Source organism: Acipenser ruthenus, chromosome 26 (genome assembly GCF_902713425.1).
Source record: "Acipenser ruthenus chromosome 26, fAciRut3.2 maternal haplotype, whole genome shotgun sequence".
Lineage (NCBI taxonomy): Eukaryota > Metazoa > Chordata > Actinopteri > Acipenseriformes > Acipenseridae > Acipenser > Acipenser ruthenus.
Genome location: NC_081214.1, coordinates 2,323,163 through 2,349,891, shown reverse-complemented (window position 1 = coordinate 2,349,891; position 26,729 = coordinate 2,323,163). Strand labels below are relative to the sequence as shown.

Sequence of the window (26,729 nt, the reverse complement as noted above, 5' to 3'; positions counted from 1 at the left end):
CCTCTCTGAAACATGCGCATCACAACAGGGTCTGTGACGTGTCATCGTTCCTGGAACAGCTAGGTCGCGTTCCAATCCGACCCATCGTGCTTCTGTGCCTTGACATTTCTGAGAAACTCGAGCACAGCGATGATTCATCTTCCTGGGATCTTGTAGGCTATTGATTGAGTCAGGTGGGTGTCATCAATGAAGAGGCGGACACGAGATCAGGAAACCAGCTCGTTAGGAACAACATCACGCGTGCAGACCTCCGCAATACATATGCTCGCGGCTCCCAGAGACACCAGATAACCAGAGCCACACGCTTGTAATATACTGGTTTTATTAGACCAGTTTGTTTTACTAATAAGAAATAAAGTGTAACGTACGTTCTACAGTAGGACCATATTGTATTCGGATCTATGCCTATACAGTGCATTATTCTATAGTCTAGAACTATTCTTATATTGGAAGTTGAGAGCTCTCTATAGCGGATTCAACCTAAACCAAAGTACTCCGTTGTTTTACACGTGTCTCCTTTTGATACTGGATAGAATGAATGGTTCTTTACAGATACATGGTGCAAATGCAATGCTGGGTGAACACGGCCCTGTACTGAAGCGTGTTCACTGTCTGTTGCATACGATTCATGATTAATTCGTTAACATGTGTTTTCCATTTGAGTGCATGTTAGCAGAAAGACGACGCGGGAAGGTTATCAGCCAGCACTCTTTGTTTGGCGCACAGTGGCTGCCTGCTGTCCCTGGTGCTGCCAATACCGCGAGTGCTTTTTTTTTCAATATGCAGGTAGCACATGCAACACAATAAGGTGGGAGTTATGAAGAAGCTGCCCTGGAGGCTTGGATTAAGACTCTGCATTGTAATCGCATTATCACCTTAACTCGACCAGACACCGCGGCGCGACTTTCACCTTCTCTTTGGAGGCGCGCGGCAGTGCGGATCCCTCCGGTAATCAGAGCAGCGGGGCAGTGTGTCTGCGCGAGACGGGATTAGGAGCTCTCGCGAGGAGCGCAGGGGTTGCCTCGGCCAAACTCTGCCTTTGCAACACGTAGGCCTACTTCAGACAGAACTATATGAATCACAAGGCGTGCGAGTCGGCGAGGCATCCCATTCACTCGTGTACCAGCAGCGACAGTGGTCTGCTGCAGCCTGTCTGCTAGAGCCATCTTTTTAATGTGTGCGTTCAAATGAAATACAGAACACTGCAGCACAACATAGTGCATTCGTAGCACAGCATAGTGCATTCGTGGGCTACAGATTGATTCGCGGGAGTCGAGGCTCTCTCTCTCTCTCTCTCTCTCTCTCTCTCTCTCTCTCTCTCTCTGGAAATGTAAGGTAAAAGTCAATGCATGCTGCAGTGCAGGAGCAGGCGAGGCGAGGCTGCTGGTAGAAGTCAGCGCATCAGCACCTTGGCTCTAGACTGCTTACTGCTAATTGTTTTTGGAAAGTACAGTAACAGTCTACAGTCATGGCTACTGAAGCCTGGCGATCTTCGACACGCACACAGACCTGCTGGGAATGGTCGTGATCGTTCAGCACCGGCCGCCTCTCTCTCTCTCTCTCTCTCTCTCTCTCTCTCTCTGGGGCCCATGTGTCACTGGCTGCTGTCCTTGGTGCTGAAACCCTACTCTTTCCTGGCCTTCTCCTGACTTCACACGCTAAAGTGATACATTGAGCTTTAAAAAATGCATTTGCAACCCATTTAACCCCTTCATTTCCAGCCAGTTTCAACACAGCCTACTTCCCAGAGCAAGAAGAATGAAATCTCCTTTTTTTAATGCACACGCACTCCCACGCTGTCTGTCTGTCCAAGCAACTGCTTTAACCTGCTCAGTGCTGAATTATTTCTGTCAACGTGAAGAATGCGCAATTAAGATATACATAGTAACTTCTTTATGGAGTAGTTTTGTTTTACATATACTTTGGTAAATATGTCTCTAAAGCGCCGTCCCTAGTTAACGGACTCCAAACCCCACATAGCGCTGGGGAGGTGGGTGTTGGATCAGCCGCATTCTGCTACACAGCACCGGTGCGTGGGAGGAACCAATGGCATCGCGCTACCCTGTCTCCACGGAGACAGCCTTCAGTTTTGCTGTCTCCCGGGTGACCGTGGCTTTAGATTGTTACTGTAGCAGCCGCAGAGAGCGGTAACAGTCTACAGCCATGGTCGCTTGGGGCAGACCCTCTCTCCACACACACAGATAAACCAGCGGTGTCCAACACAACACGGATCCCCTCCCGTCAAAACGCCTGCCTCCACTCTCGACAACACTGAGTTTTATGGGAGGGGGAGGACTATGGCATTGCTTATACAAATTGTATTAAGTTGTTAGATGCATTAATTTGAAGTTTTAATTCACTTTGTTTTACTGTATTTTTAAAAACAATTTTTTGCAACTTTACGTTTGTGTAAAAAAAAAAAAACCTTGTGTTTTCTGTACATTTAATGTGATCTAATGCAATAAAGACGTAGTCACAAAAACATGAATGAAGCGGTACCATTGTTCTGCTGTAGTTTCATTGGCTTTGTCCTGTGGAGAGAGAGAGAGAGAGAAAGTTTGCTATTGCACCCCCCCCCCCTAATCCAAAATGAACGAGGGAGCATGTATCGTGTTCTCTAAGTGAGTGAGAGTGCACTGCTGAATAAAGGATATTCCTTTGTGATCCCTTTAGAAACACAGTCAGACAGACACCACACTTCCTAACCTGGTTTCATTTCAGACACAGCTCTCTCGCATCACAAAGAGTTACAAGACTACACCACAGAGCGCTGTGATTATTACTAACCCTAACTGTTACTTACATCTGTGCGCCTGTGTAACCGCTCACCACAGCAGAACCATAGCAAAGTGTAATAAAGCATAAGGAAGCATTGTAAAGCACAGAGGGGTGTGGTAAAGCATAGGGAAGCATTGTAAAGTACAGATCCTGTATGGTTTGGGATTGTTGTGAAATTAAACTCGGCATGACAAACCAGGCTGCAGCCGGTCCTCCCGGCGCATCCACATTGCACGAGTCTGATCTCCATTATTGACGATCAGCGGATGCTGCATGTTTTTATTTTTATTTTGTATTTAGTATTTTACATTTTAGAAAGAGGGACTCTGAGATGGAGCAGCTCAATGCTCAGTCGTGTGGGGCCCGGGAGATCCTTGTCTGAATCCACGGCAGCTTTGTTTTTAGCCTGTCGGAGCAATCCTTTACCCAGCCCGTTGTCGAGTCCACTTTAACATTAAACAAACACATGGCACTGCAACCCGTGAAGCTGATCATACCAGCAGTACCAAGACTCCACCAGCAGAGGGAGCCCAAACAACAACTACCGCCAAGGGAAACTGTGTCAAACCGCTAAATTTTAAGCTAACGAGCTGTTGTAGTCATATACTAGAAAATTATCAGTAAGACTTCTTTAAAAAAAAAAAAAAACAGATAGAGGGAGTATATGTTCATCGTATCTATCAGTCACTTTTATTCATCATTCAAGAACGTTTGTCTTATTCAGTGCATGTCTTCTAAGAAATGATCACAATTCATCGACCCTTCGAAAAGTTTCCACGGAGCATTTGCACGGTAATGTAGCCCATGGTTATACTCTGCGTTTAAAACAGTTTACCGTGGTTTGCTGTGTTTAAAAGCAGCTTTACAGCGCCGCTCTGGGCTTTACAATGCGTGCCTATACTTTACCGTGCATTGCCTACGCTTGATTACACTCTGCTGTGCTTTTACTGCGGGAAACTTTCAAAAGGGGATCCACAATTCACAGTCTAAGCCCTTGTTTTAAACGACTATGTCCTCTTTGCAGGAGAAGGATGGTCTCCCGGTCGCCCTGAACTGTAAGAGTGTATACGCCGATTCCCGAGGTTCCCACAGCACATAAACTCTTACTGTTCGGGACGGGGGAGCAGCGTGGCCCGGGAACACCTTCGCTCGTTCGGTGCCGCACTCTGACCACGCAGCTGCGATGACGTCACCTCCATTATTCGAGACGTCTTCGGCGTTTATTCCAGGCACACGCCCCCTTCTCTAAATCTCCTGGGTCTCAGTGTATTCAATCCCAGTCGCAATCTGCGTGTCTGAAAAAAAGAAAAGCGTGGTTTATTTATATAAATAAGAGTTTGAAAAAAAAGATAAGCTTCACACGAATATGTGTTTGCACTGCCAGGTTCCTCCATCTGCAAGGTAACAGGAAGTTGAACGTTTATTGAGTTGAAAACGATTGCATGGATGGAAGGGAGACCCCTATTCTAGGTTTTACTGCGAGCTTGATTAGCCACAGTGTAGAGGTAACAGGCTCAGGTGTGTCTCATTAAACTCATAGTAAAACCAGGAATTTATCAAACTGCTGTGCAATGGGAGTCTTATTGCCAGCCCTGGTTTAGTCAGCTTTTTATTTCAGTGCTGTTTCTGTGCAGTAGATGGCGCCAGTTCTCTCTGCCAGACCCGAGCAATGACCGAATCCTCGTCGGCTGTCTTATCCAGCTGTTTCCAGAGCTGACCGATGTTATTAAAATCTCCCCTGATGAATAAACGCCCAGGATTGAGCCAGGCGCTGACCGCGGATCTGCCAAACCACACTGAATCAGGCCGACTGGGCCCGCCGCCATGGCAACACAAACACCCAGCCTCGTCCCCATGGTTACTGTGTGATACGAACTGGGGCGGCTCTAAGCCGTGCTCAGCCGTTTGAATTGCGATCCCTGGATTTCTCCGAGCTGATTGTTCAATATATACAATTATTATAAAAAAATAAATAAACAAAAAGACAGAAAACAATAATAATGATTGCATGCTGTGAAACGGGTAGTTATAGATCTTATAACTGAACTATATGAAGAATTATAGGAGGCACAGGGGGCCTAGTCAAACTAGCTTGGGTCTCTCTCCTGTTTGCTGAAATCGCTTTTGATGTGGCTGTTCCATAATTTCAGAAGAATAGGGAGAAGCAAGGGATAGAGAGAGGGATAGAGAGAGGGGGGAGGGATAGAGAGAGGGGGAGGAGGAGGGAATGATGGAGGGAGTGGGATATCGAGGGAGCGTGGGCCGGGCTGGCTGTGAGCCCTGCTGAAACTGGAACACACTGTCCTAAAAACAGGAAGTGCAGGCAGGCAGGCAGCCGTCAGCACTGAGGAGTCTCAGAGTCACCTCCCAACCAAAACTGAGGATCAGAGAGAGAGAGAGAGAGAGAGAGGGGGGGGGGGGGGAGACAGAGAGAGACAGACAGAGAGAGAGGGAGGGAGGGAGAGAGGAGAGACAGAGAGAGAGACAGAGACAGAGACAGACAGATAGACAGAGAGAGACAGAGAGAGAGAGAGAGATAGAGAGAGAGAGAGAGAGAGAGACCTCGCCAATGCCAGACCTCGGAATGCTAATGATCAAATTCTGCATGCAATTACCAAGTCTCTTTGCCTAACAGATATCACTATTACATGACAAGTGTGTGATTCTATTTGAAGGTTCCTGGATTTTAATTCAAAGCAGTCTTTCAGTTCTGCAAGACCGGTGTTGCTGGGCTGTCAACGGGACCCGTGGTGACGTTTCTTTGTCCAAGCTGTACTGTGTGGTGTTATCAGAGGATCTGAAATCCCAGTGAAAGTGCACGGCAGCGAGACTGAACCAGGGCACTCTGAGAGTGTGTGTTAATCACCAGCAGGCACTGGCACTCCAGTGGACTCGCTAGCACCTCGGGGCCTCCCTCCTCCCTCTCTCTCTCCTCCTCCTGTTTGCTCCTCCTCTCTTTCCACACCCGACCTAGCCCTCCTCTCCACCTCCCTCCTCCCTCTCTCCTCCTCTTGTTTGCTCCTCCTCTCTTTCCACACCCCACCTAGCCCTCCTCTCCACCTCCCTCCTTCCTCTCTGCAAACCCAAAGGAATCTGAGAGTTTGCGGTTACTCTGTTTACAAAACACCCCACTGCTTCCCATTACTGCATGACGTCAGCCATCACTCCAAACAGACTCCACCCACTGCTTCCCATTACTGGATGACGTCAGCCATCACTTCAAACAGACTCCACCCACTGCTTCCCATTACTGCATGACGTCAGCCATCACTTCAAACAGACTCCACCCACTGCTTCCCATTACTGGATGACGTCAGCCATCACTTCAAACAGACTCCACCCACTGCTTCCCATTACTGCATGACGTCAGCCATCACTCCAAACAGACTCCACCCACTGCTTCCCATTACTGCATGACGTCAGCCATCACTGCAAACAGACTCCACCCACTGCTTCCCATTACTGCATGACGTCAGCCATCACTCCAAACAGACTCCACCCACTGCTTCCCATTACTGCATGACGTCAGCCATCACTTCAAACAGACTCCACCCACTGCTTCCCATTACTGCATGACGTCAGCCATCACTCCAAACAGACTCCACCCACTGCTTCCCATTACTGCATGACGTCAGCCATCACTGCAAACAGACTCCACCCACTGCTTCCCATTACTGCATGACGTCAGCCATCACTCCAAACAGACTCCACCCACTGCTTCCCATTACTGCATGACGTCAGCCATCACTGCAAACAGACTCCACCCACTGCTTCCCATTACTGGATGACGTCAGCCACCACTTCAAACAGACTCCACCCACTGCTTCCCATTACTGGATGACGTCAGCCATCACTCCAAACAGACTCCACCCACTGCTTCCCATTACTGCATGACGTCAGCCACCACTTCAAACAGACTCCACCCACTGCTTCCCATTACTGCATGACGTCAGCCATCACTTCAAACAGACTCCACCCACTGCTTCCCATTACTGCATGACGTCAGCCATCACTTCAAACAGACTCCACCCACTGCTTCCCATTACTGCATGACGTCAGCCACCACTCCAAACAGACTCCACCCACTGCTTCCCATTACTGCATGACGTCAGCCACCACTTCAAACAGACTCCACCCACTGCTTCCCATTACTGGATGACGTCAGCCATCACTCCAAACAGACTCCACCCACTGCTTCCCATTACTGCATGACGTCAGCCATCACTCCAAACAGACTCCACCCACTGCTTCCCATTACTGCATGACGTCAGCCATCACTTCAAACAGACTCCACCCACTGCTTCCCATTACTGAATGACGTCAGACACCACTTCAAACAGACTCCACCCACTGCTTCCCATTACTGGATGACGTCAGCCACCACTTCAAACAGACTCCACCCACTGCTTCCCATTACTGCATGACGTCAGCCACCACTTCAAACAGACTCCACCCACTGCTTCCCATTACTGCATGACGTCAGCCACCACTTCAAACAGACTCCACCCACTGCTTCCCATTACTGCATGACGTCAGCCATCACTCCAAACAGACTCCACTCCCTCTTATTATTTACTTTATTTTGTGTAATTAGAACGAGGTGTTTAATCTTTTACCTAGTAGGGTGGCCTAGTGGTTAGAGCTGAGGAACGGGAGAGCGGCAGTGTGATGCTGTAGCAAAGCACTGGTGAGAAAGATATACTGTTATAGAGAAATGTATTATTAACAATATTATAAATCAAATAAATACATGCATCAGGGATGGGACTCCCATTGCATAGCATTTTGATCCATTCCAGATTTTACCATGAGCCTGAGTAATCACAGTTTATAGGTAACAGGTGTGTCTAATTTGGCTTGGAGTAAAACCTGGCGTGGCACAGACTGCTGTGCAGTGGGAGTCTAAAATGCCCACCCACATATACATAAACAGATAAAGGCTTCAGCTGAAACGTTTGTCTGCTTTACTTAGTAACTTATAGGCTATACCATACATGCATAGGAAAGCTTGATGTGGTTGGTCTGGCTTCTCCTCTCCTCTCCTCTCCGCTCCTCTCCTCTCCTCCTCCATCCAGCAGCTCCCAAACAAGCCGGTTTTCCAAAAACATTCCAGCGCTCCAGACAGCATTCCTCAGGTTAACCAGCTTTGATTGTCCCAAACTCATCCCAAGAAACCAGCTTCATATGGCGCTGTCTGTTTTTATTTCTCCCTCTGTAAAATACGTCCAGATTTACTTTAACCAAACTTAATCACTATTATTATTATTACTGGATTTTAAATCGCCGGTGCCAGTCAACTTACTTCACGGATAATAAAATAGTCCAGGACAATCCAGAGTATTTTAATTTAACCAAAAACAAGAAGAAATAAGCTCAAGTTGAATACATTCAAGTCTAGTGTGCAGATTCTTTAAATCCCCAGCTCCATGAGACTTCCTTCCTCTTCATGGTGCACATGTAGGCTCTGCGTGAGTGTGTGTGCGTGTGCGTGTGTGAGTGATTGCATGTATATTTATAGATATATAGAACCCCCGTGTGTAAGGTAACTCCCATGTTCCGTAAGCCCCCCCCAGTCACACAGCTTTCCTGACCAATGGGTTTGACGGCGCTGCCCAGAACAGGTTGCACAACACGGAAAGTTGTTGTGTAACAAAAAGTTAAAAAAATAACAAAAATAAAAAAATCTAAATTCCTTTGTCGGGGAGTCAAGTATCCAGCTTTAAACTGCACAGGAAATTTCTGGAGCTTGCTGTTGTTATTAAAACCATGTGTGCTCTTCTTTGCCAGAGAGATACAGAGAGAGAGAAAAAGGAAGGAAAATATATTCAAAATCTTTTCTTGCTAAATTATCCTTCAAACTGGAAATTAGCTGTAGCAGGGTATCTCAGAGATGTAATAAAGTGTGGAAGGCAGTGGGTTTGAGTAGCTCAGTGGTTATAGTGCTGGGCTGCAGTGTGGAAGGCAGTGGGTTTGAGTAGCTCAGTGGTTATAGTGCTGGGCTGCAGTGTGGAAGGCAGTGGGTTTGAGTAGCTCAGTGGTTATAGTGCTGGGCTGCAGTGTGGAAGGCAGTGGGTTTGAGTAGCTCAGTGGTTATAGTGCTTTGTTGCAGTGTGGAAGGCAGTGGGTTTGAGTAGCACAGTGGTTATAGTGCTGGGCTGGAGTGTGGAAGGCAGTGGGTTTGAGTAGCTCAGTGGTTAGAGTGCTGGGCTGCAGTGTGGAAGGCAGTGGGTTTGAGTGTGGGTTTGAGTAGCTCAGTGGTTAGAGTGCTGGGCTGCAGTGTGGAAGGCAGTGGGTTTGAGTAGCTCAGTGGTTATAGTGCTGGGCTGGAGTGTGGAAGGCAGTGGGTTTGAGTAGCTCAGTGGTTATAGTGCTGGGCTGCAGTGTGGAAGGCAGTGGGTTTGAGTAGCACAGTGGTTATAGTGCTGGGCTGGAGTGTGGAAGGCAGTGGGTTTGAGTAGCTCAGTGGTTATAGTGCTGGGCTGCAGTGTGGAAGGCAGTGGGTTTGAGTAGCTCAGTGGTTATAGTGCTGGGCTGCAGTGTGGAAGGCAGTGGGTTTGTGGCATCTCTTTGGGCAGTGCCTGTGTATTTTGGGTGGGGTTGTTTGGGTTGCACTCAGACCCTTCTCCTACTCCTCGATGACTCACAGGACGTCCGGTGGTTTTCAGTCTGATTTCGTCTCCTGTTTCCTGGCCATATCCACCTCAGGAATGGAAACAAGACTCCCATTGCATATTATTATTATTATTATTATTACATTTCTTAGCAGACGCCCTTATCCAGGGCGACTTACAATTATTACAAGATACCACATTATTTTTACATACAATTACCCATTTATACAGCTGGGGTTTTTAGTGGAGCAATCTAGGTAAAGTACCTTGCTCAAGGGTACAACAGCAGTGTCCCCCCACCGGGATTGAACCCATGACCCTCCGGTCAGGAGTCCAGAGCCCTAACCACTACTCCACACTGCTGCATAGCAGTTTGATTGATTTATCAATTTTACTATGAGTTTAATAAGACACTCCTGAGCTTGTTACCTGCACACTGTAGCTAATCAGGCTCCTAGTAAAACCTGGAATGGGTGAAAGTGCTATGGAGTAGGAGTCTCTGTTGAGGAGGTTAAAAGCAGCTCTGATCACGCTGCTAAGCGTCTCTGTCTGAGATCTCAGACCCGACTGTGCATCTGAGTGTAAAGTCTCTTAGTTCTAAAGGAGTATCTTAGCAGCATGTGGATAGAGCTGGTACTGGGGGCCTACAGAGCACAAAAACCTGTAACTCATGAAGAATCTCAGAGGAGGTGTGCTGCTGAGAGGGTATTCCTTTGAAACTCACAAGCACTGTTATTGTAGAGTTCAGACTGTTGTGAGCCGTCTGTGCTGGGAGTGAGTGAGGGGGGGAGTGAGGGGGGGAGGGAGGAGGGGGGAGACAGTCTCTGTGACTCAGCACTTCCTCTCCCCCCCCCCCCCCCCTTAAACTCTGAAAAATAAACACGGCTTTCTCTCTGGAACCACATCACAGGGAGCTGGGCGCTTTCCTCAGAAAGCAGGGGACTGAGGGCTGGAGACTGGCCAGGACAGCACTGCACTGCCCTGAGCATCGTGTGCTGAGTGACCAGCCCATGGTACAAAGTCTACAGCAAAGCGCTCTCCTGTTTGCTTAAAAAGGGGTCCAGATTGATGACCTGGGGTCAGCACAGAAAAACCAAAACAAACAAAAAAAGTTTAACAAGAAACCAACAGCAAGCACCTAAACTAGGTTTACTAAAACTAAATAGTGACACAGAAATCAGGGCGCTGAAAAAAAACAAAAAAAACCCCAAAAAAACAGAGCTAAGGGTTAATAAGACTTGCTTAAACCCGCTTGCATTTTGACTGCGCTTGCTTTACAGCTTGGACCGGACACTGAGGACAATGCCCTGGAATGGCCCAGTACAGCCACTTGACAGACGAGCCCTGTAAGCTGCTGCAGTTTGTTTTTGCAGTTGTGTCTGTACATAATGAGCTGCAGTCCAGTAAATGAGAACGACAGCAGGGCCGCAATGAGGACATTTACTGGAAGGACTGAGTAGGGTGATGCTGGCAGAAAGGCAGGCGCTTAATCAGAGTGGGAAAATATGAGTGTGACCGTTTAAACACACGCGGAAATATTTAAATTTAACAAAAATGTACCCTGACGCAACAGCCCAGAAAAGAGAGCAAGAGAGAGAGAGAGGGGGAGAGAGAGAGAGAGAGGGAGAGAGAGAGCAAGAGAGAGCAAGAGAGAGAGGGGGAGAGAAAGAGAGAGGGAGAGAGAGAAAGAGGGAGAGAACGAGAGAGCAAGAGAGCGGGAGACAGGAGAAGGGAAGAGGGGCAGACTGACAATTTAGGCTATATCTTGAGAACGGCTCATCCAGTCCAATCCTTATCATTACTTCCTGAGAGTATATTTTGCATTCAGGATCTTATAAAATTTGCAAGACGTTTTTCAATATACTGCAAACCTGCGAAGTCACGTCACACTAAATGCTGTGGGCAAACCTGGTACGGACAGTCCCTGGCCCAGCACTGAAATCCAGCTCTTATGAGCCAGTTAGTGAGGTGTCATGATTCACAAGTTCAGGGTGTCTTCGGGAGTCTGGGGTGAATGGAAGCCAGCATGGAGGCGGCACACCCGCATACTCTCCCTCCCAGTCCATCCCTGGCGAGCAGAAACCCAGCGGAAATGAAATTCCAAACACTGGCAGGCAAACGCAATCCAGGAGGGAGGGACAGAGGCTGTGCATTCTCCAGACATCTGGAAGCAATAACCGTCAGATTACACAAGAGTTCCAAAGACTCCGAAAGAACACAGGGTTCTCCCCTCCCTCTCTCCCGGCGCACACACACAGACACACACTGACACACGCACATATAAAATGTGGAATGGATTTAACTGCTGTGCAACTAGAATCTTATTTCCATATCTGTACCTACTGTAGGCAGTATTCAGCACCCTGATTTCTCCTGACCTCACAATGCATCCTCATGCTGTTACAAGTACCTGCCTGGGAGCCAGTGCTGCACGAATAGATTAAGAGCACCACCTAGTGGAAGCACTCTGCTCTGCAGAAGGTAGCTTCTTTCACAGCAGTGCTTAAAAAAAGTTTTCAAATCCTCTTTGCTTAGTTTCCCTTTTCATTTCAATACATTTTGTTCTTCCAGGGTTGGGGTCAATTCCAATTCCCTTTTAATTCATTAATTTATACGTTTGTGAATTCGAGAACACCTGGCAGTAACAGCTGCAGACTCAGCCTGCTGGTTTCAGGGTCAAACATTAGTAAAGTGTCTGTGAAAAGGGTATTCCTGCTAAAACCCCACTTCTGCACAGCACAGGTGACACTCGTTTCTGCTCCCAGTTTACTGTGTGTTGACACTGCATGCTACTATACAAACACAGAAATAAATATACAGGACAAAAGATCTTGTTCAAATAATAATTATAATTACCGAGAACTGTCCCTGAGCGCCCCCTGCCTGCCACCAAGACTTGTAGCAATTATACATCTTAAAAAAAAAAAAAAAGTATATTGAAGCAATTAAATAAATAACCTTTGCTACCTGTGCCTAGACATCAGGGGTTAACTGCCATGTTGGAATATCCTGTACAAATCTTTTGCATTTTGTTCATTTACTGATAAACGTGTCCAGGAATTGGCAATAGACTTTTTTCTGTGGCGCTGCGGCCGGTACAAAGTGACCCCCCGTGTGGGTCAGTACTTGGGGGTTCTGGAAACCCGCGACTAGCTCTCTGCTCATGTGATCCGGTATGACCCGGTCCGTTTCGCCAAACACATGCAGCGTTGGCATGGAGACCGGCGTGGTGTAAAAGCGAGCGTGTTCCTCACACACGCTCCGGAACCCGGCGATCAGGACAGCAAATCTGAAAGAGAACGGGCCCTGAGCGTCACCTGCCTGCCCCTGCAGGGCACAGATCATCGCCACCAGGGCGGCGCCCTGACTGAAGCCCAGGATCCCGTCGAAAGGGCCCTGCTCCCTCACGACTCGCCTCACTGCCTCCAGGCTCTCCTCCAGGCCCAGGGAGGACTGGCAGCTCTCCCCAGCGTGGAAGCTCCGCTCCTGGGCGTTAGAGAACCACCAGCCCCTTGGGTCTTCCGCCTGGCTGTCGGGCTCCACAGCTTGGGAACCTGCAAATGCAACCAGAGAAAAGGGTGGCAAGACAAATATTAGGGCTGTAACGATACGCTAATGTCATCCTTCAAAAAAAAAAAGGAAGGAAATCCGAAAGCATTTGGGGGCTTCTTACTTTGGAGATGAGAACATGTATAATAAGTAACAGTGGGCATGTAAGATGTGGCTGGATTCTAAAACAGCAATGTTACCACAATGCCAGCACACTGAACAGTGAGCGAATGAAACCATTCGACGAGGCAGCTAAGGTGGGTTTTTATACAGTACTGAAAAAGCTGCTGTTTCAGCGGCGGCCTGTTTCAAAAGGTCTGTGCAAGAACGTGCTTTGCAAATGTTTTTTTTCCAAAACGTCTTTCAATAAAAAGCAGTGATACTACAGTACTTGTGCCGTTCCTTACTGTCCTGTACGGACTATCTACCACTGACTTGCTAGTGAGGCTATTTAGCGATACACAAGGAGTGCGGTTTAGAGTCACATTCAACAGGGGCTGATCTCAGCGTTTCAAAGTACGGGTTATTTCTGTCGTCCCGGATCATGCAATGAATAACTTCATAATTAAACTGTACGTATATCACCTGCAGTACTTGAGCTACACAATTAAAGCCAATACTTTTTCCTGTGTAAGAACAGCAGCACCGACCACCCGTTTCAGTGTGTAAACTAGGACTCGTCCTGAAATGCGTGAGTTTGCATTATTATTATTGTGTTGTGAAATACTTCAAATGACCTGTAAACAGGTGAGGGGTGCTGTCCGATGGGCTCCCCCGTGTTGCACAAGCAAACCCAACACAGTCAGTCTTACCCCGCGCTGGTTCTTGCTGCGGGGCGGGGTCGGTGACCGGCAGCGGGGCGCTTATATAGACCAGCTCCGCGTGCTTTTTCAGCGCCTTCCTGAGCGCCCCGGTCCGCTCCCGGAACGCGTTGCCGTCCTGCCGGTAACCATGGACACAGAGAATCCGGAGCATTCCTGGGGAGGAGGTCATCGCGACCGGGAATACAAACCCGCTTAATTGAACCAAACGTACACCCGCTACTGAAATACAGCACTTCCAGGTCCGCCAACACGGGACTGCCGAGGAGAAACAGCGCTCCTATGCGCTAAGGTTCCCTCTGCAGGCGACAGAGAACAGGAAGACAATGCACGTCTGTGTTACAAATACAGTATATGTATACTTTCCATAATTATTAACACAGCTTATTGATAAACGCATGCTTTTTACAGATCGAATTTGTTTGAATTGTATCAGGAGCACAAGATTCAGTGACCCTTCCGATCTGTAACCTGATGTGAATGCTTTGATTGAACCCGACATTGTACCGCTTTGTTGTAAGAAAAAAAAAAAAAAAAAAGATTTCATATAAATAAAATATATTTTTTTTTAAATTACCACCTGCCATAACGTTGTCAATGGGGAAACACAGTTTTGAATTCCATCTGCCCTCCGTATAAGCTGAAACAGACTTCAAAACAGGAAGATGCTGGGATTCTGTTTTGATAACCGTAAGCAATCAATCACGCTAAGGACAGGCCATCTATTACATATTCGACGGGGTTTTATATATTATAATGTTAATATATAATTTAATATTCCTTTAGATTTTTAAACACGGAAAAACAACATTTGCCCCGTCTCTATAAAGCGTGGTGTCGCCCCTACAGCAGGAGTTCCTATCCTTTGCAAACACTGTAACACTTTGATGAGTCAAAGCCGCTTTCCTCCATCCGACAGTCAGAGGTTTGCGAGACTGTTTCCCTCGGACACCTGCGATTTCCTTTCAAATACAGACGACACACCCCTTTCTCATCCGCAATTCTGCAGATTGCAGTGAAAAAGTAAGTTAATGGTTTCTCTTTCTCTGTTAAAATAAAGATCCCTAAAATAAATGCACTTAAAAAATAAACTGCAAACTGCAACAGAGACACAGCGGTGATTTGCTGCTCCAGGTTATTCTGCAATGCAAGCATTGCTAGGCTTAGTTTTTAAAGATTGCAATCTGCAGAACCTGCCCCGCAGCAGACAGACCGCACCGCAGAGAACCCCCAAAATCAGCAGATCCTTCTTATCTTGCGCTGCAGTAACAGATGAAAAAACATTTCTGAAAATGTATTTATTTATTTAAGTTTTAAAAAGCTACGGTAACACAATGCACGGCGTGTTCGAATTCTCTGGAAATGAACAGATCTGATTCGTTTTGTAATTAACGTGACGTGTTTAAGACATGCGTGTTGGTTAATAACGGCCGGAGAGCAGAAGGAGACGAATACAAATCGGATTTCTGTTTGTTTTATTTATATCCGATGTCCGGGCAGGTAAACATTCAGCCCACACTGAAGCAGTCGGTTTGTTACACTGATTAAAAGTCAGTGATGATTTTGGTTCAAATGGCAATTCTGGCGCTGTGTTCGTTTGAAGTCTTGTTTCTCATTGGCTGCTTGCTGTGACAGGGGGGCTGGTCGGTGGTTGTGTCGATTCCTCTTTGCACCTGCAGGTGGCGCACTCCTCTGACTTGCCGGGACCCTCTGTGGACTGGGCTGCAGCCTGCTTACCCTGCTGGGAAACAGAAGTGGAAAATTAGTCAGTAAGATACCCCACCCCACCCCACCCCACACACACAGACACACACACACACACACCAACTGTGCTTTTCTGTGTTTTAAAAAAGAGAAAGAAACCTCCAGGTAGATGGGGCAGGTCCCGATGATCCACTAACACACCGAGACCCCGACACGCACTCAAAGCTGGGGTCCAGCTTGTCACTAAGTCCCAACAGTACAGAGCAAGAAAGGACAGACCCTCACAGGCAGCACCAAGCCTGCAGTACTGCCCTTTTACCCCAAGGTGGTGGTAAAAGCACAAGCTAACACTCTCTCGCCAGTCCTCACTCCATACCCCAGAGTACAGGTTTCTACTTCAACCAAGAACTAAACAGAACTATTAAATCTGCATTGTTTTCCAGTGGTGCACATTGAGGACCACACTCACAAGCTGACAAACCTCAGACTTGAAATGGATCCACCGTGATGTGTGTGTGTGTGTGTGTGTGTGTGTGTGTGTGTGTGTGTGTGTGTGTCCCGCCTCCCCACTGCACACACCTGGGCTGATTTTCTGCTCGGTCGCACGGGTTGGTTGGTTGGGTGATTGACAGCCCACGGTCCCAGACTCTGATTGGAGTAGAAATCCATCGGGTAGGTCTGCTGCCACTCTACATCCTTCAGGGCAACTGCAGCCTGGGAGAGGGTGAGAGGGTGAGAGGGTGAGAGGGTGAGGGGGTGAGAGGGTGAGAGGGTGAGGGGGTGAGGGGGTGAGGGAAAGAGAGAGACTGGGTGAGAGACAGAGTTCTGTCAGCTGTCTCTCCACACCTTTAAAACCCCCGGCTCTCTGAACAGCACTCTACATTGAAGACAGCAGATCAAAGCAGTGCTCGTCAATATTCTTTATTTTTCACTTGAGGACTTCAAAGTGAGGAGTGTGTGTGTGTGTTTTTAAAGCAAATGAACAACTGAAAATCCCAAAATGCAATGAAAAGCATTTCAAAACCGTGCTGCGTTTCCCTGTAATCCGATTGCCTGGCTGTGTATCTGAAAGCAGTGGTTTCAAAACAGGTGTCGTGAATTAGGGTCATCTTTTCCGTTATGGAGTCACAAACACCACGGCCCACCTCCATAGAAAACGATGGTTGGGACTGTCCGATTGTTGTAGAATTAGGAAAACCCAATGCTGTGCTGAAGCTGCCAAAGTCAGAATGATTCAAAAACAGCCTGGACCCTGTAACCCCACTGACTAACACAGCATCCACAAACAGGCCAGCTTGTGTTCAGGAAACGAAGCACACAAGCAAGCTGAACACAATTGGCCTCACTGCTGCTGGTATTATTATTATTATTATTATTATTATTATTATTATTATTATTATTAGCCCCTTAGTCTCCCAGCACTCTATGTCTCTGCTAACAATGCTTTGCAGGGAACACATGTTCAGAGCTCTGTGCCTGTCCTGGTTTTTAGCTCCATGAAGCTTTGGGAAGACAGTGCCTGGGGAGCTGGAGCTACAGCAGTGTGCAGAGCGCAGGAACTTGTGAACGAAGCGCAGGGAGAGGAGATATCTGCGGCGGTGTTACTGCAGAATCATTTATCATCCTGGAAGCTGTTGTAATGGCTTCTAATGGAGCCCCCGCTGCTCCTAATGGCAGGCTGGCTGAGGAGTGCGAGGTCGGAGTACACTTTCTTTTTGCATTACTGCACCGCAAATCACAGGCACTCAACGAGAGCACTTCCCCACTCAGAACGCGCGCTCATTTCTCGCAAGCCTGGTGCGTCTGCTGCGGAGGACTGACGTCTCTTTCCCGAGCAGCACGCTGTTCCTCCAGGCTCCTCGCAGAGCAACGCTCTCTTGAGAAAATGAGTCTCTCCCAGAGAAAAAAGATTGTATTAATAAATGCCACGTTACTGATCGATCACAGTTCAACCACGCATTTATTTGTTATTCGATCATTATTCTTGTATTTTCAACCTCTTTTGGAGACCCAATTTGTTTGAAAAAAATGTATATGTGTGTGTTTCTTTATTTGTAGCTGTGATTATTACTGCTGGTTATTTTGAATAAAACAGAGTAAACATGTTAATGTGGGGAGCTGTTTGTGTTACTTTTCAGTGTAATTGTAACTACATTGTAATTGTAATTGTAATAGCATTGCATTGTAATTGTAATTTGAGCACACAAATCTGCTGTAATTGTAATTAACCCCAGGTCTGCTCTCAACCCCTCCCTCCCTTCTCCCTCCATCGCTCCCTCACTCATTCTCTCGGTTTAGCCTCTCTTCCCTGACTCTCCTCTCCCCTGCCAGTCTCTAATTATCTTTCCCTCTCCCCTCCTCCTCTCTCCCAGTTTAGCTGTCTGTGTTCACTCCTCCTGATTCCCCATTTGCATGGGAAGTATAAATATAAACACGAGGCTCCCTTAAAATAAGCCTTCATTCATCCCCGCTGCGGCCCCTTTCATTGGGTGGGAATTTATTAAAAAAAAAACATTAATAAAAAGACGACTCAACTAAACTGGTCCCGGGGCTATGTGGCTGTTACCATGGAAACCGCATGACAAGTAACAAGGGATTTGAGGTTTTAATTATTCATGTGTATATATTTATTTATTTTAGCGAGATAGGGAAGGGGCTAACTGACTGTGACTCTCTCTCTCTCTCTCTCTCTCTCTCTCTCTCTCTCTCTCTCTCTCTCTCTCTCTCTCTCTCTCTCTCTCTCTCTCTCTCTCTCTCTCTCTCTCTCTCTCTCTCTCTCTCTCTCTCTCTCTCTCTCTCTCTCTCTCTCTCTCTCTCTCTCTCTCTCTCTCTCTCTCTCTCTCTCTCTCTCTCTCTCTCTGCTCTGAACCAAGCAGCTGCATCCACAGCATGTCAGCAGCCTGCTTCAGCGTATTTAAAAAGGCACCAGAGCGGTGCTGAAACACTTCAGACATCGGGACACACTGCCTGGGGTCCAAAACCAGACCGGATCCAGGGGTTAAGGGGTTAATGACGATGTGCATCGGTTACGGTGCCTTTTTATAGGTTTATAGGTTTGCGTTAAATAAAAAATAAAATGTAAAAGGACCTGTTTAAATGTTGTAACGGCGTAATCTAACCAGCAGGGGGAGCCAGTCAGCTTTGATACGTGGGCTGTTCCGTACGGGACCCTAAGCTGCTGCTCAAAGTGGTTGTCTCATTATAATTTAATAATAACACCTGATTTAATATCTATTTTTATACCTCCTTAAGCTTTTTACGCATTATGGAAAACAGCTAAAACGCACTCAATCTCCTTCGGTAAAGAGGTGGGGAACGAGTGAAACACCAATAAATCTGTGCAGTGCTGTGCAGAAATGCAATGCTGAACAGACAGAGCTTCACAAAGCTTCTACTGTCTCACAAGAGAGCAGCACGGGAACAAAATGACTCCAAGACGGTGTGATCCAGCCACCAGGCCACACTCCATCCCTCCCAGTCACTCAGCTCTAACCACTGGTCCGCACTGGCTTCTCCCCAGCCCCTCAGCTCTTCCTGCTTCTCTATCTCCCTGACCCTTGGCTCTAGCTACTGAACAGAAAGCTCCCCGTGAATGCCAATCGCAGCAGAAATACTGAAGCTCGTTTCTCAGTTCTGAGCTCACCGGAGTCCGTTTTTTCGAACAGGCTAATTAGGTGTCTGAAGGGAGAGGTTAAGGGGGCGAGCACAGGGCAGGTCAGGGTGTCAGAGAAAGGACAGAGATCTTTTGAACCCCCGACCCCAGGAACATGCGGCTGTTCTGAGACCCTGACGGGAGGGAGAGGGGAATTATTCATGATCTGAGTTCTGCGCGGTGGCTGGAGCTTCACTCTGCAAGTTACATAACGATACAGCAAGCTGGGAGAACCAAATGACACTGCACAGCTATGACCAAACGTTTCCCTACAGAATCAGCTCACTCTGCTTCATGAAGACGAATGCAACCTGCTGAATAACGTTACGTTAACATGTTGAATTACACACCACCGCTTTGTAGTTTTCCCAGATACTTCATGACAAAAATTGAAAAATGTGACATTTCGAAAATCTAACATTAAATTCTGTACTACTATTATTGCTTCCGGTAGACTTTTGCAATCTCATTTTGTAGTTTCTTTGATGACATGATGTTAAAGATCTAAATGATGTTCATATAGCCAGCTCTTACCTCGTAGGGGGTGAGAAGGGGTTTGGAGAAGGCGGTCCCCCAGTCAATGGAGAGTCTTGGACATGCAATCTGAACCCAGCTAGAAAAACAACAAGACAGAACAGCAATTCATTCACGGGTTGATTCTGGAGCAAAGCTTCCTAAACGCCTGCTTCAGGTTGGGTCCTGCTACTCATCTACACCAGCCTGCCCATTCCTGATTCTCTGTATTAAGGAGGTGGTGCGGTCCAGTCATTAAAGTCCAGGGCTTGTAACCAGAAGGTCACCGGTTCAAATCCCACCTCTGCCACTGACTGACTCACTGTGTGTGACCCTGAGCAAGTCTCTTAACCTCCTTGTGCTCCGTCCTGCAGATGAGATGTTAAATCAATGTGCTATTGTAAGTGACTCTGCATATAATGCACAGTTCACAGCCTAACTCTGTAAAGCGCTTTGTGATGGTGGTCCACTATGAAAGGTGCTATATAAAAATAAAGATATTATTATTATTCTCAGATCTCAACTGCAGCAGCGATGGACTCCTTCAATAGCATTTGCAGCACATTTTTCAAAGCAGGGATGAAAGTGCAGAAAAGGCTGAGAATTTGAGGTACAAAGCTTCCTAACCTCTCTGCAAACCGATCTGAATGCACACTTGCCTCGTTCATTTGCACAATCTAATGGATTCAAGCTACCTATTTGAGGAATCCATTTCCAAAACCCACTGCATGTTAACCAGTTTGGAGCCGATTGGGTTTTCAATGGGATTCGAATGCATAGGATTATTGGCATGGATTCATGCAAACAATATCAAGCAAGAAGAAATGTTTTCTAAACGATCAATTACAAAAGGAACAATTCCCTGTGCATGCAAACGCAGGAATAGGGTGGCACTGGAACTGTATTCTAATGAGGAGGCGACAGTGTAGAAGGACAGACACATTTCATCAAAAACAAATTTAAAAACAGAAACAATAACAGACTGCAAGCAGCTGATAAGATGGAAACTCTCCTCCCTTCTTGTAAGTGTTTGTGTTTCTGAGTCATCACACTTCCAGGTATTGCAACATATGATATTCCTATGAAGATGCCTCCTGTGCTTTAAGCAATATCCTGTGTAAATTTGTGTGATAATAGTTTCATTATTTTTTTTCTCCCAGCAGCCCCCTTGAAAGCAGAAGCTGCGTCTCTCAGGGGCTACCCTAGATACGGATCTTTAGCGATTCACAGACTGACGAGAGCTGTAATAAAGCTTGCTAATGAGCCCGGGCGCATTCCAGCCACGCTCGCTCACCCTCCCTGGGTGCCGTGGCTCCGCAGTGAAACGGAACTCCGTATCCCTGAGCTGACCAGGGTCCCAACCTGCGGCTCCGCAAGCTAATCCCAGGAGCTCCCGAAACAAATCCACAAATTAATTATTCCCCAAGACTCCCCAAGGACAGCACTGCAACAAGCCAGCTTGTGAATACAGGTAGCCCTATTGCACATACAGTAGACATTTCAACTCTTTTCTACACATGGAAACCTGTAACACAGGCGGGACCTAGTACACAGAGGAACCTAGACTAACCTAGTGTAAATGGCACAGTGACAGATCAGTCATTAATCCCACAGGTAAATGGACAGTTGGAGGGGTTCAGAGCAGCCCAGTCTGAGGAGTCTGAAGCTGTGATCCTGGGAGTCTCTGAGCATGTCCAGCTTCCTCAGGGAGCCAGTCCCAGTGTGTGGTTCTAATAAGGGAGCTGCTGGCAGCAATCGCACTGCAACCAGGGCACGCAGCACAGACACAATCCACAATAATCCACACCACTAATCCACACCGCTGTTACACTAAACCCAGGGCAGCGTGGCTGACAACCACGGCTCCTCACACGCACTGCCGAGCAGGGTCTGCAGTGCGGACTCCAAACCATCAGACTGACAGCAGCACTACAATAACACCGACCAACAGAGCGGCCCTGTGTTATAATATTATTGTAATTACAGCACCAAATACTTCACATTTTAAAAATATAACTACATCGCATTACCTTTAAGAATACTTTACCATGTAAGTTTTCAAGACTGACTATTCCAGCTAAATAACAACTTCTGAAAAGACTCCTCAAGGCTGAATGTGGGGAAGCATGTTGGCGATGCGCAGTGCACTGAAGCCCACGGGGGAAGCAATGTGCACTGAAGCCTGTGCCACACTGTTAAACTTCCCCACAATCGGCCTTGGGCGACCTAAAATAATTAGTCAATCATACAGAACACGCATAAAACAAATTAAACTGGTAGCAAAACATCAGGACCCTGTTCACAATGCAATATCTTTTTAAAATCAGACCTTTTGAGCTCTTCAAGAGGGACTTTCTTATAAATATATAGTGTGCTGACACGGTCTCTTCTGGTATGAGAAGGTTTGCTCGTGAGCAAGAGGGTTTAAATGAAGACAGAGGGTCGTCTGCACACACCACCTGTTTCTAATCCATTGTAAGAAGAGCAGGGTGTATATTAAAATAGGAATTAGCTCATTCTAAAGGTGTCCAGCCCCAGCTTTGATAGAAGCTACCAATTATCCAGCTAAATTCTACTTGCTACAAATACACCTGCTTCTTCGAACCTCGATGACACATGTCACAATACCAACACAAGACAGCTTGGAAGGCAGGCAGCTTTGCACACTGAGGCCATGTGGTGTCAGCCTGGAGGAGCAGGAACCGGGAGTGTCATGAATAAGGCATGACCCCCCAGAACACGGTAACGAATGCCGTGTCAGGCACAGGGCCCTACCACGAACACCGGGTCACGCGGTCCACCAGCCACATCAATTCAGCTCACACAGCCTCTCCGCCAGCGACATGACCAGGAGGCTGATTAGGGTCATTACTGCAGACGTCCAGCAAATCAAGGATCAGGGGAGGGAAATTAGGAACACCTACAACTGCATTGTCAATAGGGTGTAGAGCCACCATAGGCACCCAGAACTGCAGCAACTCCCAGGGGTGCAGCCAGCGAGCCAGTGAGGTATTTAAACTTGTTCAGGAGGGATACAGGAACCTTCCTCAACGATCACCTTCACTTACTCCTTCACATACAGCTTTCAACAGGACGCGAACAAGCAGGTTACTGCGAGCATGCTAGCACAGAGAATACGTTCTTATTACATGCAAGCAAAGTCAAATCACCTGCCCACAACTTATGCCCAAAAGTACTGTGCTGGAGTTCAGCCTGAACTAGAACTCCCATAACATTAAAATTGCAACTAGCAGAGTGCTTAGCGAGCCGAGTAGTGTTCGAGCAGGGTTGAGTTAGAGGTCAGCCCGCTATTTACACACATGTGTATTTATCGATTTAGCGGCATGAATGCGCTAGCAGCACGCCAGGAAGGCATCAATCAATACGAGCAATCACTCAAAACTCTGAGCCGGCAGGCAGGGCAAACTGTGTTGCGACACATTTCAACAAACAAACGTCACAGAGGGACCCATGCACAACCACGGCAGCTGAACTGCTAATTCGATGGAAGTCGGACACACTCTTTGGTTTTTTTGACACTTGAATACAAAATACTGTAGAAGTCATGGCATAGCCAGAGGATACAGCAAGTGGTTCGACAGCAGCAGCATCTTCACAGCCTGCTGATTTTTCTTTTACAGACTGTCTGGATCTCATTATTAAAGCCAGCACGCCTTCATCAACAATTCATGCTCACTGCACAGAGTGAGAGCAGAATCTCTCCCCGTCCAGCTAATCTTAGAACGCTGCCGAACATTCTAGAACTCCTGCACGCTCGCTGCACCAGTTCACTGCGAAATGCCAGCTGCCGGTTTGTTTGTTAACTTACTTTCTTGAGAAAACGTCTCCCAGCGTTACACTGCCGAGACTTCATAAAATGAGTTTATTAAGCATATAGATTTAACTATAGAAAACGGAAGATGTTAAACAAGACAATTAGACCTAATTGCGCCCCCTTTTTTTAATATAACTATGGGACGCTCTGAGGTTTGCGCATTACTGTTTAAAAAAACACAAATGTTCCGGGAGAATTGCTGTGATGGCTTGAGTGCACTGTTCAATACCATTCAGATTTCACTGTGCAAAAGTGCACTTGCAGTACCGCGCTTCTGTCTGTAGGGGGAGAAAATCCACCCCACCCCCCTTAGTAATCTAATAATGCAAGGGATTTGAAGAAAAGGAAAGAAAAAAGAAAGTGCATTGAAAAAAAGAAAGAAATGGATTGCAAGGCATATCAAACAAGCGCGTCCAGTGGTTTCTTTGAAGTGATTCTGTCATACAACATCTCGGGAGGACCCTGAATCCAGGCACTGCATTTAATCACATGTGGCCGACGGCTTTGCCTTTCTCCTGTGAAGAACAAAAACCAAATGCAAAACCAGATCTCTGTGGCAGCCAGATAAGAGGCAGGCAGGCAGCATCCAGCCAGTCCCGTCCCGGCTTTATTAGACACCAAATGCATTTCTCTTGTATTGAACTGCGGGGCGACCTCTGCAGCTGCTGCTGGCTTTCCTTCTTCCGTTCTCCCTTCTTTCTTTTCTTTCTTTTCAAAAACTTTTTGTTTGTTCCTTTAAAAAAATATATATTCGCTCGGTCAAAGGAAACAAGGTAAGCGTAAAAAACAAAAAAAAATGATGAAAAAGTAAAAGCTAATGTTTGCTCATGTGCGGCAGTCACAGAGCTGGTTTCACAGAACAGGATTACTGATTTGTGTGAAACCGTCCTGTAGTTTTTTTTGTTATTTTTTGTGTCAAATTTTTGTCATGCTCATTTTGTGTTACAGCTGTAAACATGTACTTTTCCCAATGCTTCACATACTCCTGACGCCTCTCTGTATATGAATAATAATTTAAACACAGCACTGCTCTCCTTACAACCACTGGGACCAGGAATCTAGCTACAACCAGGGAAGTGTGGCAAAAACCGTGGGAGGTGAAGCAGTTAATAATGCCTCCTTCTCCTCTCTCAGCAGTTAGCAGCTGTAGGTACTGTAGGTTGAGTCCTGAACCTGTTTAAAGTCTGCTGTGCTAAGAGTATCCTCATAGTAATTGCTTTGTAGCTCCTCATGCAGTGCCATGCTCTCCCTGTGGGCTCTGCAAAGTTACATTAACCCTCCCCACCTAACCCCTTACTAACAGCTCACCCAGACCAGCGCCATAGTGTCACGCTGTCTCTGAGCTGGCCTGCCACAGCACTGAGGTGGAGAGACACTTTTAATTACTGCAGTATATACCCGCACAGAGTCACAGCACTGAGGTAGAGAGACACACTTAATTACTGCAGTATATACCCGCACAGAGTCATAGCACTGAGGTAGAGAGACACACTTAATTACTGCAGTATATACCCGCACAGAGTCATAGCACTGAGGTAGAGAGACACACTTAATTACTGCAGTATATACCCGCACAGAGTCACAGCACAGCGCTGCATACCGGATTTGATGCTTAAGCGGTTTCCTCAGAATGCACAGCACAGCGCATGGAGTTCACTTGAATTGCCTCACTACAAGTAGTTTTGGGAAAACAACAGCAACAGCATTAAGGAACAACTAATATCTTCCACCAGGATGCGCTCCAGAGACTGGGGACTAATAGGGGAAGATGACGGCTGCAGGGGATAGTTACTAACCACAAGAACCCCAAAACTGAATGAGGGACTGCTATGGAGTTCAGCAGTGCTGAGTGGACTTATCTACCCTAGGACTCTATAGCAGTGTTGAGTTCTCTATCAGAGACCTCTATAGCAGTGTTGAGTTCTCCATCAGAGACCTCTATAGCAGTGTTGAGTTCTCTATCAGAGACCTCTATAGCAGTGTTGAGTATACTATCAGAGACCTCTATAGCAGTGTTGAGTTCTCTATCAGAGACCTCTATAGCAGTGTTGCGCTCTCCATCAGAGACCTCTATAGCAGTGTTGAGTTCTCCATCAGAGACCTCTATAGCAGTGTTGAGTTCTCTATCAGAGACCTCTATAGCAGTGTTGAGTATACTATCAGAGACCTCTATAGCAGTGTTGAGTTCTCTATCAGAGACCTCTATAGCAGTGTTGAGTTCTCTATCAGAGACCTCTATAGCAGCGTTGAGTTCTCCATCAGAGACCTCTACTGAAATGCTGAGTTCTCTATCAGAGACCTCTATAGCAGTGTTGAGTTCTCCATCAGAGACCTCTACAGCAGTGCTGAGTTCTCTATCAGAGACCTCTATAGCAGTGTTGAGTTCTCTATCAGAGACCTCTATAGCAGTGTTGAGTTCTCTATCAGAGACCTCTATAGCAGTGTTGAGTTCTCCATCAGAGACCTCTATAGCAGTATTGAGTTCTCTATCAGAGACCTCTACAGCAGTGCTGAGTTCTCTATCAGAGACCTCTATAGCAGTGCTGAGTTCTCTATCAGAGACCTCTATAGCAGTGTTGAGTTCTCCATCAGAGACCTCTATAGCAGTGTTGAGTTCTCTATCAGAGACCTCTACAGCAGTGTTGAGTTCTCCATCAGAGACCTCTATAACAGTGTTGAGTTCTCTATCAGAGACCTCTACAGCAGTGCTGAGTTTTCTTCCCTAGAGCCCTACTACAGTATTGAGCGAGCCTGTCTGTGCTGTGCAGTGTGTTAGGGTTTACTTGGTTATGAGGACAGGGGGATAGGAGGGAGCTCCTCCAATGGGGGGGGAGGGGATGATTTCCACGCTCCTGACGCACGCTTCAACAGCCTCTGGACCCATCAGAACAATTTAAACACATTTTTTTAATACCTCTTTGCCAATGTTATTTAATATTAATCCGCTGAAGAGGCTACAAGGCTTCAATTGGAAGTTAAAATGCTCTCCGGTGGTCCACTTTCTATCTTTCAGAGCAGGGCGCTTTATCATCACTTCACATGCAAGGCACAGCTCATCTGGAAAGAGGTGTGACGAGGGCGCGTGTGCGTGTCAGAGCAAGAGCGCATGAGGCCAATTCAATAAGAATTCAGGGCTGAATATTATTCCCAAGGGACTGGGTTAAGAACAGGATTGTTGCTTCAGCTGATATGGGGAAGTGGGGAAGCTCCCAGTCAGCTTAATAAATCAAGCAGAAAAAAAAAACTTTTCTTTCCCCTCACTGGGA

At 46.8% G+C, this 26,729-nt stretch overlaps 2 protein-coding genes and 1 long non-coding RNA gene across 4 annotated transcripts in view; all 3 read right to left on the bottom strand.

The window, feature by feature from the left end:
- Positions 1 to 3,449: 3,449 nt before the first annotated feature.
- On the bottom strand, positions 3,450 to 8,271 carry LOC131701750 (uncharacterized). The gene is made up of 2 exons (XR_009308990.1): positions 7,773 to 8,271; positions 3,450 to 4,073 (listed from the first exon to the last, which is right to left on the bottom strand). It is a non-coding gene; the product is annotated as an uncharacterized LOC131701750 (long non-coding RNA).
- A 3,947-nt stretch (positions 8,272 to 12,218) lies between these two features.
- LOC117964193 (esterase OVCA2-like) lies at positions 12,219 to 14,280 on the bottom strand. Its single transcript, XM_034906925.2, has 2 exons — positions 13,751 to 14,280; positions 12,219 to 12,943 (listed from the first exon to the last, which is right to left on the bottom strand). Exons 1-2 carry the CDS (start codon positions 13,929 to 13,931, stop codon positions 12,423 to 12,425), a joined length of 702 nt encoding a protein of 233 aa, XP_034762816.2. The 5' UTR covers positions 13,932 to 14,280; the 3' UTR covers positions 12,219 to 12,422.
- Positions 14,281 to 15,219: 939 nt separating this feature from the next.
- LOC117429582 (2-(3-amino-3-carboxypropyl)histidine synthase subunit 1-like) overlaps positions 15,220 to 26,729 on the bottom strand; it is a 51,619-nt gene continuing 40,109 nt past the window's right edge. The window contains exons 10-12 of one of the 2 annotated variants that reach the window (XM_059001034.1): positions 19,650 to 19,728; positions 16,043 to 16,177; positions 15,220 to 15,497 (exon numbers count right to left, since the gene is read on the bottom strand). In XM_059001034.1, the coding sequence (XP_058857017.1) occupies positions 15,372 to 15,497; positions 16,043 to 16,177; positions 19,650 to 19,728 (340 nt within the window). In that variant the 3' untranslated portion in view covers positions 15,220 to 15,371. Of the gene's footprint in view, positions 15,501 to 16,042; positions 16,178 to 19,649; positions 19,729 to 26,729 lie in introns of both variants that reach the window. The other variant, XM_059001033.1, reaches the window with a different exon arrangement.

Coding starts and splice junctions, on each gene's coding strand:
- LOC117964193 (XM_034906925.2), bottom strand. CDS start 13,931: ATGACCTCCTCCCCAGGAATGCTCCGGATTCTCTGTGTCCATGGTTAC. Junction 12,944..13,750: donor GCAGCAAGAACCAGCGCGGG/GTAAGACTGACT, acceptor TTGCATTTGCAG/GTTCCCAAGCTGTGGAGCCC.